At 56.8% G+C, this 12,183-nt stretch overlaps 1 protein-coding gene across 1 annotated transcript; it reads right to left on the bottom strand.

Moving 5' to 3' along the window:
• Positions 1-1,446: 1,446 nt before the first annotated feature.
• TRIM72 (tripartite motif containing 72) lies at positions 1,447-11,675 on the bottom strand. The gene is made up of 7 exons (XM_019987861.2): positions 11,429-11,675; positions 10,608-11,004; positions 7,301-7,396; positions 6,982-7,212; positions 6,497-6,519; positions 4,725-4,843; positions 1,447-3,634 (listed from the first exon to the last, which is right to left on the bottom strand). Exons 2-7 carry the CDS (start codon positions 10,995-10,997, stop codon positions 3,045-3,047), a joined length of 1,449 nt encoding a protein of 482 aa, XP_019843420.1. The 5' UTR covers positions 10,998-11,004; positions 11,429-11,675; the 3' UTR covers positions 1,447-3,044.
• Positions 11,676-12,183: the final 508 nt, after the last annotated feature.

Here is a 12,183-nt window from a genome sequence, read left to right as displayed (position 1 = left end):
ACAGATGGCTGAGGGCAGCAGCAGAAGAGCGATGAGACCCTTCCCTGCCCTTCTGCACAGAGCCCAGTTCCCAGCCAACGACCGAGCATGGTAGGGGCACAAAGGTGGGCTCAGGGACACCCAGGGCTCCTCCGAGAGGCAGCTTTCTGGAGGAGTCCCCACAACAGTTCCTCCAAACTCCCCTCTCTTCTTCACTCTGGGTCAGACAGGGATCATAATCTATGGCCCCATTTTCTCTTTCACAGGCATCTTCCCTCAAAACAATCTGGGCACATTGAATCCTATCTTGGCTCTGCTTCTCACAGTCCCTTCTTCTTAGAAAGGGCCTAGAACCACCTGGGCACCAACCGCCCTCCGCAGACACCCACGACTGGGATTCAGCCCAGTGGTTGCACATAGTACCGAGGTGCTGGAGTCGAGAGAGAATAAGCATGGTGGTGTGGGACTTCCCTGGTGGTTGAGAATCTGCCTCCCGCTGCAGAGGACACAGGTTCGATCCCTCCTTGGGGAGAGAAAATCCCACAGGCTGCCGAACACCTAAGCCCACACGCCACAACTACTGAGCCCGAGTGCCACAACTAAACACTCCGCAACTAAGATCAGATGCAGCCAAATAAACGAATTTTTTTTTAATGTGGTATTTCTGGAGAGTATTGTAGGATGAGTAGGGCAGGGAAGGGAAAAGCCATTCCTAGTGGAGAGTTGCATAATGTGTTGGGTGCAGGGACCCCAAGAGTTCAGTAGGGCCAGAGTGTAGACATATGTGTAGAGAAGGCATAAGATGAGGCTGGAGGGGGACTTCCCTGGCAGTCCAGTGGTTAGGACTCTGGACTTTCACTGCTGAGGGCCTGGGGTTCAATCACGGGTGGGTGAAATAAGATCCCACAAGCCTCCTGCAAGCAACTTGGAATCCTTGGAAATTTTGAAAAACTGAATCACATGATCATACTTGGATTTTTAGAAAGATTTTATGGGTCCATCAAGACTAAAGGCTGAACAGGCAGTGAGAAGATTGTCATTGTTTACTTGCTCAGTCTTGTCCAACTCTTCGTGACACCATGGAATGTAGCCTGCCAGGCTCCTCTGTCCATGGGATTTCCCAAGCAAGAATATTGGAGCGGGTTGCCATTTCCTTCTGCAGGGGATCTTCCTGACCCAGGGATCAAACTCGCAACTCCTGCATAGGCAGGCAAATTCTTTACCTCTGAGTCACTGGAGAAGCCCATGTGAAAGTGTAGTTGCTCAGTGGGTGTCCGACTCTTTGTGACCCTGCAGACGGTAGCCCACCAGGCTCCTCTGTCCATGGGATTCTCCAGGCAAGAATATTGGAATGGGTTACCATTCCCTTCTCCAGGGGATCTTCCCAACCCAGTTATCAAACCCTGGTCTCTAGAACTGCAGACAAATGATCAGTCGTCTCTTGACACAGATTTAATAAGGAAGGAGTCAGACTGTAATCGCGTTTATTCACGCTGCTGGATTTGACCATCAATGAATCCCTTCACTTAACAGTTTTATTTTCTAACAAGAAAGAGTTTCTCAGACGAATTCTCTCTTGTGTCCCAGAGCCAGGGCACAACAGGCCTTCCTCTGGGAGACACAGCCAGGAGGTACCCCAGCCAGATCCTTTCTTACCCTACACCTTCCTCTCCCCTCCACCCCCAGAAAATTCCCACACTGGCGTCAGTTGCCAGAGGGTCCCAGACTTCACACAGCGGCATCAGCAGCAACCCCACTGGCGGTAGCAAATGTCCCCAGGCCTTCATCCTTTCTTAGGATGGGAGGGGCAGCAGTTCCACCTGCCTGAACCCCCAAAGCCTCTCCCTCCAGGGAAGAGGGGCTCCCACTCTTGGCTTCAGTGGTTATTTTAGACCCAAAGGCCTAAAAAAATGTTCATACTTAAGGAAGCAACTCGGGAAGGGAGGGTGATGAGATGGGGGCTTCCTCTGCTTCACAAGCAACAGGCCCCAGGGCAGGGCTAGCATCAGGCTCTTTTTCTTGGTTGGCAACTGGGGGGTGTCCTCCACATCTGAGACACTCAGTCAACATAATCCAGAGGCAAAGGGCAATAAATGGGGGGTTGGTTTATTCACCCAGCAAAGGCTTTGGCTTCCCAGGAGGCACTAGTGGTGAAGAGCCCGCCTGCCAATGCAGGAGACGTGGGTCCGATCCCTGGGTCAGCAAGATCCCCTGGAGGAGGGCATGGCAACCCACTCCAGTAGTCTTGCCTGGAGAATCCCATGGACAGAGGAGCCTGGCAGACTATAGTCCACAGGGTCGAAGAGAGTCGGAGACAACTGAAGCACTTCGGCACACAGGCTCTGACAGTTTTTAAATGGCTGTGTGTGGCCTGGAAGAATGTATTTTGGGTTTTCTGTGCCTCATGGCTGACAGCTTCGTGATAATTCTGTGTAAGAGCAAGCTGACTGAACAGAAGGCCGGCTGAGTCAGCAAGGCTTCAGGTGTGATCCAGCTTGTGAGAGGCAGCATCAGCGGTCCCCGAGGACTTGCTAGAAGGGCCCACTTTTGACCCACCCCCGACCTACTGAACCAGAAATTCTGCCATCTGGGCTTTAGCCAAGGCATTCCGAGGTGCTTTGAAAAGGTGATTTTGGTACAAATGCTCCAGTCGGAGAATCACCCCAGTGGAAGGCCTCTTGCGGTGGTGAGACCAGACCAGACCTCGGAGGCCCCCCAAGGCGGAAAGGACCGGGAGGCTTCCGGGCCTCCTGACTCCCACAGAGTTCTCTAGCTGCTCCCCTCTCTCCTCCCCAAGTTCCCTGACCCTTCCTCAATCTCAACTTCTTCCCCGATCGCTGGGGCTTCCCAGTTCGCCAGCTAGAGTTTCTCCATTGACCTGACTTCAGGTCTCCCCTTCCCATTACCACCCCAACCCCTGGCGGGCTGTCTCCAGCACATGCTAACCCCCAACTTCTCAGAATGTTTGGAGTCCCGTCCCCAACCCCCTCCGCCCTGCCTTCAACCCCGGCGACCCCGACCAGACCGGCAGGGCCCCTCACCCCTCCCCGAACCCGACCGGCAGCTCAAGCCTCCGAGCCGGAGCCGCCGCTGACTTCGGGCCCCACGAGCAGCAGCGGCTGCGCATTTTTGCCCTTGTCGTGCCAGCACACATCGAAGAAGGGGTACACGGGCCCCGGCAGGCGCTCATGGAAGGCGAAGAGCAGCTCCAGCGCGTCGGGGTCGCTGGCGTCATAGAAGGAGAGGACGCCGTCGCCGAAGCTCAAGTAGATCCCGATGCGCGTGGGCCGCCTCTCCGGGGTGCGCAGCGCGCGCGGCTCCTTGGCTTCGACGTGAGCCTCCAGGATCTTGCCGTCGCGCAGCCCGAGCAGCCAGAGCCCCTGCGAGGGCACCGCGTGCAGCCGGCCGCGGCGACCGGCCTGGGCGCCGATCACGCCCAGCGCCCAGCGCGGCTTGTCGCCCACCTCCACCTCCCAGTAGTGCTCGCCCTCGGAGAGCAGCTGGTGCGTCACCACCGCCACCGCCTTGTCGAACTGGCGGGGGTCCTCTCCGGCCGGCGGCGCCTTCTGCTCCGAGCACTCCACGCAGCGGCCCGAATTGGACAGCACGAGGCTCGGGTGCGCCGTGCTCGGGTCAAAGGTCAGCTCCTGCCGCGCTGCCACCGAAAGGAAGCGGGTCAGACCCTGAGGGTGGGCTTCCCTGCGAGCCTTCTCCCAACCTGCCTGCTGGGGGTACAGCTCCTCTCATCCTCCCAGCATCTCTGGGCAGTGAGCCCGCCTCCGCTTACTGACTCGGGCCAAAGGCCACACCTCTCAGGGCTTCAATTTGTTCAGCTGTAAAATGAGGCCATAATTCCCTCCTTCCAGGGTTGTGGGGAGGACTAAGTGGATACAAGGCCATGGCACTCAACATCTAAGGCCTTAGAGCAGGAGATAGTCAGGAAGCCTGGTCCTAAGATAGTCTCAACCTCACCCGGCTGTGTGACCAAGTCAGGTTTGACCAGTCTCTGGGCCTTAGTCTTCTCTTGGCTAAAGCAGAGGTCCCTTCATTCCCCCCAGTGAGGCCAGGTATACATCGCCTGGAGCTCTAACTCCCCAGTGGGCTCTATCTCTTGCGGAGAAGAAGCCCTTGGGTCTCCCGGGCCACAGGACAGAGTCAGTGTCTGACCCCAGGGTTCCAGCTCCGCAGGTCCTCAGCTCCCAGTGAGCAGGGCATATCGTCCCCACTGGTGGGGCACAGCAGGGGCAGGGACGGTCCATGGGTCTTGCAGGGCTCAAACCCAGGCCCCAGCTTCCCCTGCTGCCGGCAGCAGCATCCTTTCAGTAAGCAGGACTTACTGTCAGGACTTCCCTGGTGGTCCAGTGGCTAAGACTCTGCACTCCCAATGCAGGGTGCCTGAGGTTTGATCCTGGTTGGAGAACTAAATCCTATAGCCAGGAACTAAAGATTCCACGTGCCACAGTAAAGATGGAAGAGCCCTCATGCCCCAGCTAAGATCCAGTGGCACAGCCAAAAAAAAAAGCAGTGCCCTCTCCATGTCAGTCACCCACCTGAAAAACCCCATGCCCTTTAAAGTCCTTCTCTGAGCACAGGTTCAAGGGTACTAACCCCGAGGGAAAGGGGCAGTGGGCACTTTCTAGGGTGATCTCCCCAGTTGGGATTGAGAGGCCTCTCTGTATGCGGCTGGGGCCTCCCATCAACCACACCATCACAAGCACAAACCCAGGGTGGGCCCCTCCCAGTACCTGGCATCAGAGCCCGGAACATCTTCCTCCACACCTGGAATTTGAAGTCATCTGAGATGATGGGCAGCTGGATGTCCAGACGGGCAGGTGGTGGTGACTCTGCCAGGATCTTCTGCAGCCTGGGGGTGGGGAGAGGGGAGGAAGGGTCAGTGAAGGGACTCCCTGGAAGAGGCACAGAGTAGGGGGAGGGCAAGGGGCAGTACCCAGAAGACAGAAGGAAGGAGCTGTGGTCAAGTTCCAAGATGTGCCCCCCCTCATCATACCCTGGTTTAAAGCCCTTCTGTTTTCATTTGTTTGGAAAGATGAAAAAGGTGTGGAGATGGATGGTGGTGATAGTTACACCACAAGGTGGATGTACTTAATGCCACTGCACTTAAAATGTACCCCCCAAAAAAAAGGTTAAAATGGGGAATTTCCTGGCAGCCAAGTGGTTAGGACTCTTCCCTTTCACTGCCAGTCCCTGGTCAGGAAACTAAGATCCTGCAAGCCACGCAGTGAGGCAAAAAGAAAAAGAAAAAAACTTGGTTAAAATGGTAAATTTTATGTTATGTATATTTTGTTGTTTTTGTTGTTTAGTCTCTAAGTCATGTCCAACTCTTTTGCGAGCCCATGGATTGTAGGAGATCAAACCAGCCAATCCTAAAGGAAATCAGTCCTGAATATTCATTGGAAGGACTGATGCTGAAGCTGAAACTCCAATACTTTGGCTACCTGATGCAAAGAACTGACTCATTGGAAAAAAACACTGATGCTGGGCAAGATTGAAGGCAGGAGAAGGGGATGACAGAGAATGAGATGGTTGGATGGCATCACTGACTCGATGGACATGAGTTTGAACAAGCTCCAGGAGTTGGTGATAGACAGGGAAACCTGGCGTGCTACAGTCCCTGGGGTCACAAAGATGGACACAACTGAGCAACTGAATTGAACTGGGTTAGGGTTAGTCCATGGGATTTTCCAGGCAAGAATACTGGAGTGGGTTGCCATTTCCTCCTCCAGGGGATCTTCCTGACCCAGGGATTGAATCCATGTCTCCTGCATTGGCAAGCAGATTCTTTACCACTAAGCCACCAGGGAAGCCCATGTATATTTTACCAGTATTTTTTCAAAGCCTTCTCTTGGGATAAGGTCCAGCTCCTCCCCCTTCACAGTTTGGCCCCCTCCAGCCACACCAGCTTCATCTTCGCTTCCTCTTAGCAGTCTGCACTTGCTGTTCCCTCTGCCTCCAATGCTCTTCCACCAACTCTTTACTTGCATGCTATGTCGCTTCAGCCATGTCTGACTCTTTGCAACCCTATGGACAGTAGCCCACCAGCCTCCTCTGTCCATGGGATTCTCTAGGCAAGAATATTGGAGTGGGTTCCCATGCCCTCCTCCAGGGGATCTTTCCAACCCAGGGATCAAATCCACGTCTCTTATGTCTCCTGGATTGGCAGGCGGGTTCTTTACTGCCAGCACCACCTGGGAAGCCTGTTCACTCCTTCAGCATCCAGCTCTAACATGCACACCTTTGGAAAGCCTGGCCCCGCCACCACCCCCCACCCCCACCCCCCCCACCCCGATAGCAGCACTGAGTGATGCCTGTGTCCCTGCCCACATCTGTCTCCAGCAGTGGTCTGGGAGGTCCCTGAGGAGAAAGACAGGTCAAGTTCATGTGCGCACAAAGTGCAGGGGAATCCCAGTGGACTGAATAGGAGGAGAGGGTGAACCAGCCGGTGTCCCTGGCAGACAAGGGCAGGATGGGAACAGGGGCAGGGCCAGGCTGATCTCACCTGCTGGTCACCAGGCAGTATTTCTGGAAAGAGAGAAAAAGAATGGAGATGAGCAGGCAAGGGGGACACTGGGGGGCTTCTGAGGCTGGGGCAGAACACAGAAATGCTGGGTGCGGGGTCAGGAAGAATCAGAAAAGACAAAAGAAACCCAGAATTCAAGGCCACCCCTAGCCCTTTACTGCTATGTGAATTAGAAAAAATACACCCTTCCTAAAGAAACTAATTCCATCTGATAAAGTGTCCTAATAAAAATGCAGACCTACAAGGTCTATGATACAAATGATGCCCTCTTAGATACAGCGTCCTTGGGCAGTGCCCCACCTAAACAACCAGAAGGGCCATCCTGGGGCGCACCCCTCCTCAGTGTGTGACCCTGGCTCATCCCTGCCTGTCTCTGTACCTTGGGGTCCCTATGTGACAATGGAATGAGGTCTCCAAAGCCTAAACCCTGGCTGAGGGGCAGAGGGAAGCCATCCAGTGCTCACCATGAGGAACTCTGTCTGAGGCTTGTCTGCCACCTCCTCCAGCACCTTCTCCATCTGCCGCAGCTGCTCCAGGTAAGAGTTCAGGCTCCCCAGCTCCCGCCGCAAGGCGACCCCCGCCTCACCCCGCACTCGCTCGGCTTCACGATCCAAGGAGCCTTCCAGGGCAGCCAGGAACAAACGCATCTTGCCCAGTTGTTCCCCCACTGCCCCCCTGAACTGACGCACCGTCTCCTGGGGGGGCAGACAGGAAAGAGCATTTGCCTGGGGACCCCCAGCCTGGACCCCTAGTCCCTGGGCTTTGCTGGGACGAGTCCCTCACCTCCACTTCCAGCAGCTGATGCTCCAGCAGGGCCACGCTCTTCTCCTTCCGCATACAAGCCTCCTGCAGCTGCATCTTCTGCTGTGGGAGCTGCGTCTGGTGGGGGGAGGGCAGATATAAAGAAGTGATGCTACCGCCCACCTCCCCCACCAAACCCATACCTCCCCGCCTTAACCTGCCCCCTCTGGCTCAGCTTCAATGCCAGCTCCTCTTTCCCCGCCTTAACCTGCCCCCTCTGGCTCAGCTTCAATGCCAGCTCCTCTTCCAGCCAGGCTGGCAACTTATCATCCCCCAAACACAGTTGCTGGTCTCAAGCACTTGCCAGTACCGGTTCTGAGGTCTGGAATGTCCCCCCCTCCCGTTGTCTATCTCCATTAAGTCCTCCCCAGCCTTGTCTTTCCTGATTGCATCCCCCCAGCAGGCAGCCCTTCAGCATAGATCTTTGGGAAGACGATTATCACAGATGTAGTTGGGTCTCCTCGCCCAGACAGGTAAGGGCTTGGCACATAGCGGGTTTCAGGGGGTAGTGGAGGATGTGTTCAGGAGACAGGCAGCCTCCTATTCCTGTCCTTCACCCTATACCTAAAAGCAGAATCTTAGTTAAAAAACCCTCTAACCAGCCTCCCTGCACACTTGTAGGCTCTAAGGGTAGTAGTGTAATGTGAGTTGCTCAGTCGTGTCCAACTCTTTGCAACCCCATGGACCCACCAGGCTCCTCTGTCCATGGGATTCTCCAGGCAAGAATACTGGAGCCATTCTCATCTCCAGGAGTTCTTCCTGACCCAGGGATCTAACCCAGGTCTCCGGCATTGCAGGCAGATTCTTTACTGTTTGAGCCACCAAACAGAGTTTCCCTGGTTCTGAGGGTAGGCAATTGAATAAAAATGTCTTCTGGGACTTCCCTGGTGGCCCAATGGTTAAGACTCTCAGCTGCCAATGCAGAGGGTGTAGGTTCTATCCCTGGTTGAGGAACTAAGACCCCACAGGCAGTGCAGCATGGCCAAAAGCTTAAAAAGAAAGTCTTCTGCATGGACAAACCAAACAAACCTGTGGGCCAGCTCCTACTCTCGGTCTGTCAGTTTGGGATCCTGAAATGCAGGCATAGGGGAGTTCTTAATACCTCCAGCCAAAGCCAGTTTGCTGGGAGGTGCACGGCCCTGGAATCAGACTGTTCCAGTCCTGTCGCCCTGACTTCCAACCTCAATTTTCCTCTTTTGCAGAATGGGAACGGTTATCCCCCACCTACCTTACCTGTGGTTTTGGGGACAAATTGGCAGCCTCCTCCCCACCTCCTCTAAAGGAAACTAGGAGACCCTCTAGGCACTGTTTGCTATAAATCCCCACCGAAATTGGACCATGGGCTACTGCGGCCAGCTGCCAGGTCAGTCTCCTTCCCCAGACATCTTCCAGGGCCACAGCCCTGTCTGCTGCTGGACAGGGTGGCCCTGGAGGCTCTCAGCTGTTTGAGGTTCATGGGTGACAGAGCTGAGCCATGGGGACCAAGCACAACGGCACCCTAGAGGCTGGGGGCTGAACAGAGAAGGTTCTTGGAACATCCCATGGTGAGGAAGTGTGGGGAGCAGTGCTCAACACAGTGCACGATGGGTCTCACCGACAGGCTGGTGTCCTTCTACTCCAAGGCAAGCAGGAGGCCACATGACTTTGGGGGTTGTGAGTCCCCCGTTGCCCAGCAGATCCCATTCAACCACTCTTGAGTCTTGGCACATGGTCTCTGGACTAACCCCTCTTCCTCCCCAAGGACCCAGGTGTTCTGCCCTACCCCAGGTTTCTTGTCCCTCATGTGGCTCAGATGATAAAGAATCTGCCTGCAACGTGAAAGTCGTGGGTTCGATCCCTAGGTTGGGAAGATTCCCTGGAGAAGGAAATGGCAACCCACTCCATTATTCTTGCCTGGAAACTTCCATGGACAGAGGAGCCTGGCAGGCTACAGTCCATGGGGTCACAGAATCAGACACACTTTCACTTTTCCCCCTCCTTCCAGGTATCTCTACTTCAGACCTCCAGCTACCTGCTCCCTGGGGCTTAGGGTGGACTGATGCAGACTCTGAAAGACTGTATCCTAACCCGCCTGCCCCTTTGAGGCTTCTGGACTCCCTGGTGCCCCGTTCCACTTCATGGACTCTCTTCTCTTTTTGCAGATAAAGATGGATGAGGATAGGCGTTCTGGGGTCACCAGCAGTGGGGAGCCTGGGTTGGGTGGGCTCCTGGGAGGAGGAGCCTCCTGCAGTGGGCTAGGAGACTACCAGCCAGCACCCCGAGGGACTGGGAAGGCTGGAGTACGAGGGACGGTGAGGCTGGGCCCCTGGAGGATTTGGGGGGCTTAAGGGCGGGGTCTACCCCATCTAGAAGTCTGGAGACTAAGGAGATGTGTCTTGCAACGCTGAAGGTTATGGGCAAACATTACCACCACCACCACCCTCAACAGCCGCCTGGAGCAGAGAGTGGCAGCTTCTCCATCGCAGAGACCGTGGACTGCTCCGAGCCTCCGGACTCCGCCTCCACCAGGCCCTGCACCTGTCGTTTATTCTTCCAACAACCCTATAAATGGCTTCATGACATATCTCCCTGGGCCTGTCCTGTGCTACACTCCTGTAGCTCTACACGCGTGTGATCTGCCACACGTATGCCAGGCGAGCCAGCGTGTGCCTGCGTCTCCATTTGCCAGTGTCTGGGCATCTGCGGAGATGGCAAACCTCGGGGCACGCACACTCTGTGTGGAGCCTGGAGGCGTTCAGAACTTCCAGCTCCAACCACAAAAACAGCCTGCACTTGGGTCTCGGTACCAACCCGGGGCTGTGCACTGAGTTGCGCGCGCAGGCGTGCCTTGGCCTCCCAGGTGAGGCTCCATCTGGTAACTGTCAGGTCATTACAAATTTGGTAGCTCCAGGAGCGCGGGAGCCGGGCAGTCCCGGACAGCGAGGCTCCTCTTATCCAGGGCTACGCCCAGCAGCCGAGCCTGTTCGCGTGGGCCGCAGGCACAGACCCTGTCCTCCGCTAGGGCCCCAGCGAGGCAGACTCCGCTCTGCCGCTGCGCTCTTCTCGCATCCCCGCGTGTGCTCCAGCGACCGCGCTCGTCTCGCCGAGGCCGGTCTCCGAGCGCTTCTTCCAGGCTCTGGTCTCCGCCAGGCCCCGCCTTCAGCTCCTCTTCCCTAGCCGCCCCGCCCCGCCCCGCCCGCGTCCCTGGCACCTCCAGGGGCCCGGGCCCTGAAGTTGAGGCCGGATCGGCCCGACCCCGACCCGTCCAACCATCCCATCCGACCCCGATCCCCGCCGGAGGGGCCCGCACCTTGAGGCGCGCGTGGGCTTCGGCGGCCGGCAGCAGGCGGTGGCCGCGGTGGGAGCCGAGCGAGGCGCACACGCCGCACACGAGCGCGCGGTCCTGCTCGCAGTAGATGCTCAGCGGGTCCAGGTGCTCCTCGCAGTGGCCCTGCGGCACCTGCGCCAGCCCCTCCACCAGACGCGCCAGCTGCAGGTTGGTGCTGAGCGCCTGCGGCCGCGTGGGAGCCTGGCAGCTCGGGCAGAGCACCGTGCCGTCCGCCGCCGGCTCCCCGGCCACGCGGCTCAGGCAGGCGCGACAGAAGCTGTGGCCGCACTCGGCAGTCACGGGCGCGTCGAACAGCTGCAGGCACAGCGGGCAGGACAGCTCCTGGTGCAGGAGGCCGGGCGCGGCCGACATGGCGGGCCTGCGTGGAGGAGGGGTCCGTCAGGGAGGCGAGACCCGGGCCCAACCTCTAGAGGCCTCTCAACCCACACAGAAAGGGACTCTGGCTCAGGCCAAGGGAGAAAGGGAGACTCCCTTTCAGGCCCAAAGGCAGCCTCAACTGCAGTTCTGGTCCCCAGCCCACCCCTCCACCCCACCCAAATAGCCCCTGTCAGGGACCTGGCTCAACCCCTGTTCCTAAACTTGAGGCTGGCTTTCAAACCCCGTCCTACCCACAAATGTCCTTCCCCTGACTTGGCCCCTGGCCTCAGCCCCAATCCCAAATTCTCCAGTGTCCCTGCCCTCTCCTCTCACCTCTCTAGGACTCGAAGCAAGCCCCTGTCCCCGTGTCCCTCCCCTTCCCCTTATCCCCAGCCACCATCCCCCACCAGGACCCCAGGACTCACAGGTCTGGCTGGAGATCTTGGCTAAAAAGAGACTCCCAAGAGGCCCAGTCAAGGTCAAGCCTAACTGTAGGTGGCTCCGAGCTGTGTCTGAAGAAAAGCAAGCACCAAGCTCAGAGCAAGGACGTGGGCACCACGGGTGATTGGCGCGCGGTGAAGAGCAGACAGACCCTCCAAGGCTGAGCCCTGGCCCCAGGACTATATATAGCTTGCCCGGCCCATCCCCTCACATCACTTCTGGAAACTGCTCTAAAAGTGAGGACTGAGCGGTCAGCGGACAAGCGTCACATGGCAAAGCCACCTGTCCTGGCCCATCACACTCTGCTGTCCCCTGCCCAGCCTGGAGCCAAAACTCAGAGCTAGCAGAGAGACAGGGCCTCTGAAACCACAGAAAAGACAGAAACATGATTGGAAGGAGTCTCCGCTTTCTCCCCAACTTCACCATTTCCAGCCTCCCCTGTTCCCTCCCTGTGGCCCCCTCCCCAGCTTATCACCCACTTATTCCCCAAACTTAAGGCACAAAGTCACACGGGACAGAATCTCCTCCAACCCTGAAAGCTTTCCTTCTTGCAGGACTGAGGGCAGGGTCTTTCCCCAGCTGGAGTTTCCAGTGCTCAGCACAAGCCCTAGAGCCACGTGGGCCTCCCTGAGTGCTCAGGAAAGGAACGACAGAGGGACAGTTTAATTAATGAATGAACTATATCCAGAGCCGGAGGTTGAAACTCCATCCTGCTCTGGGAGCCTCAAGGCTTATCCTT

The sequence above is a fragment of the Bos indicus genome, chromosome 25, assembly GCF_029378745.1.
Source record: "Bos indicus isolate NIAB-ARS_2022 breed Sahiwal x Tharparkar chromosome 25, NIAB-ARS_B.indTharparkar_mat_pri_1.0, whole genome shotgun sequence".
NCBI classification, from domain to species: domain Eukaryota; kingdom Metazoa; phylum Chordata; class Mammalia; order Artiodactyla; family Bovidae; genus Bos; species Bos indicus.
The sequence above is the reverse complement of the archived record's forward strand: the minus strand, read 5'-3'. Positions and strand labels throughout refer to the sequence as shown.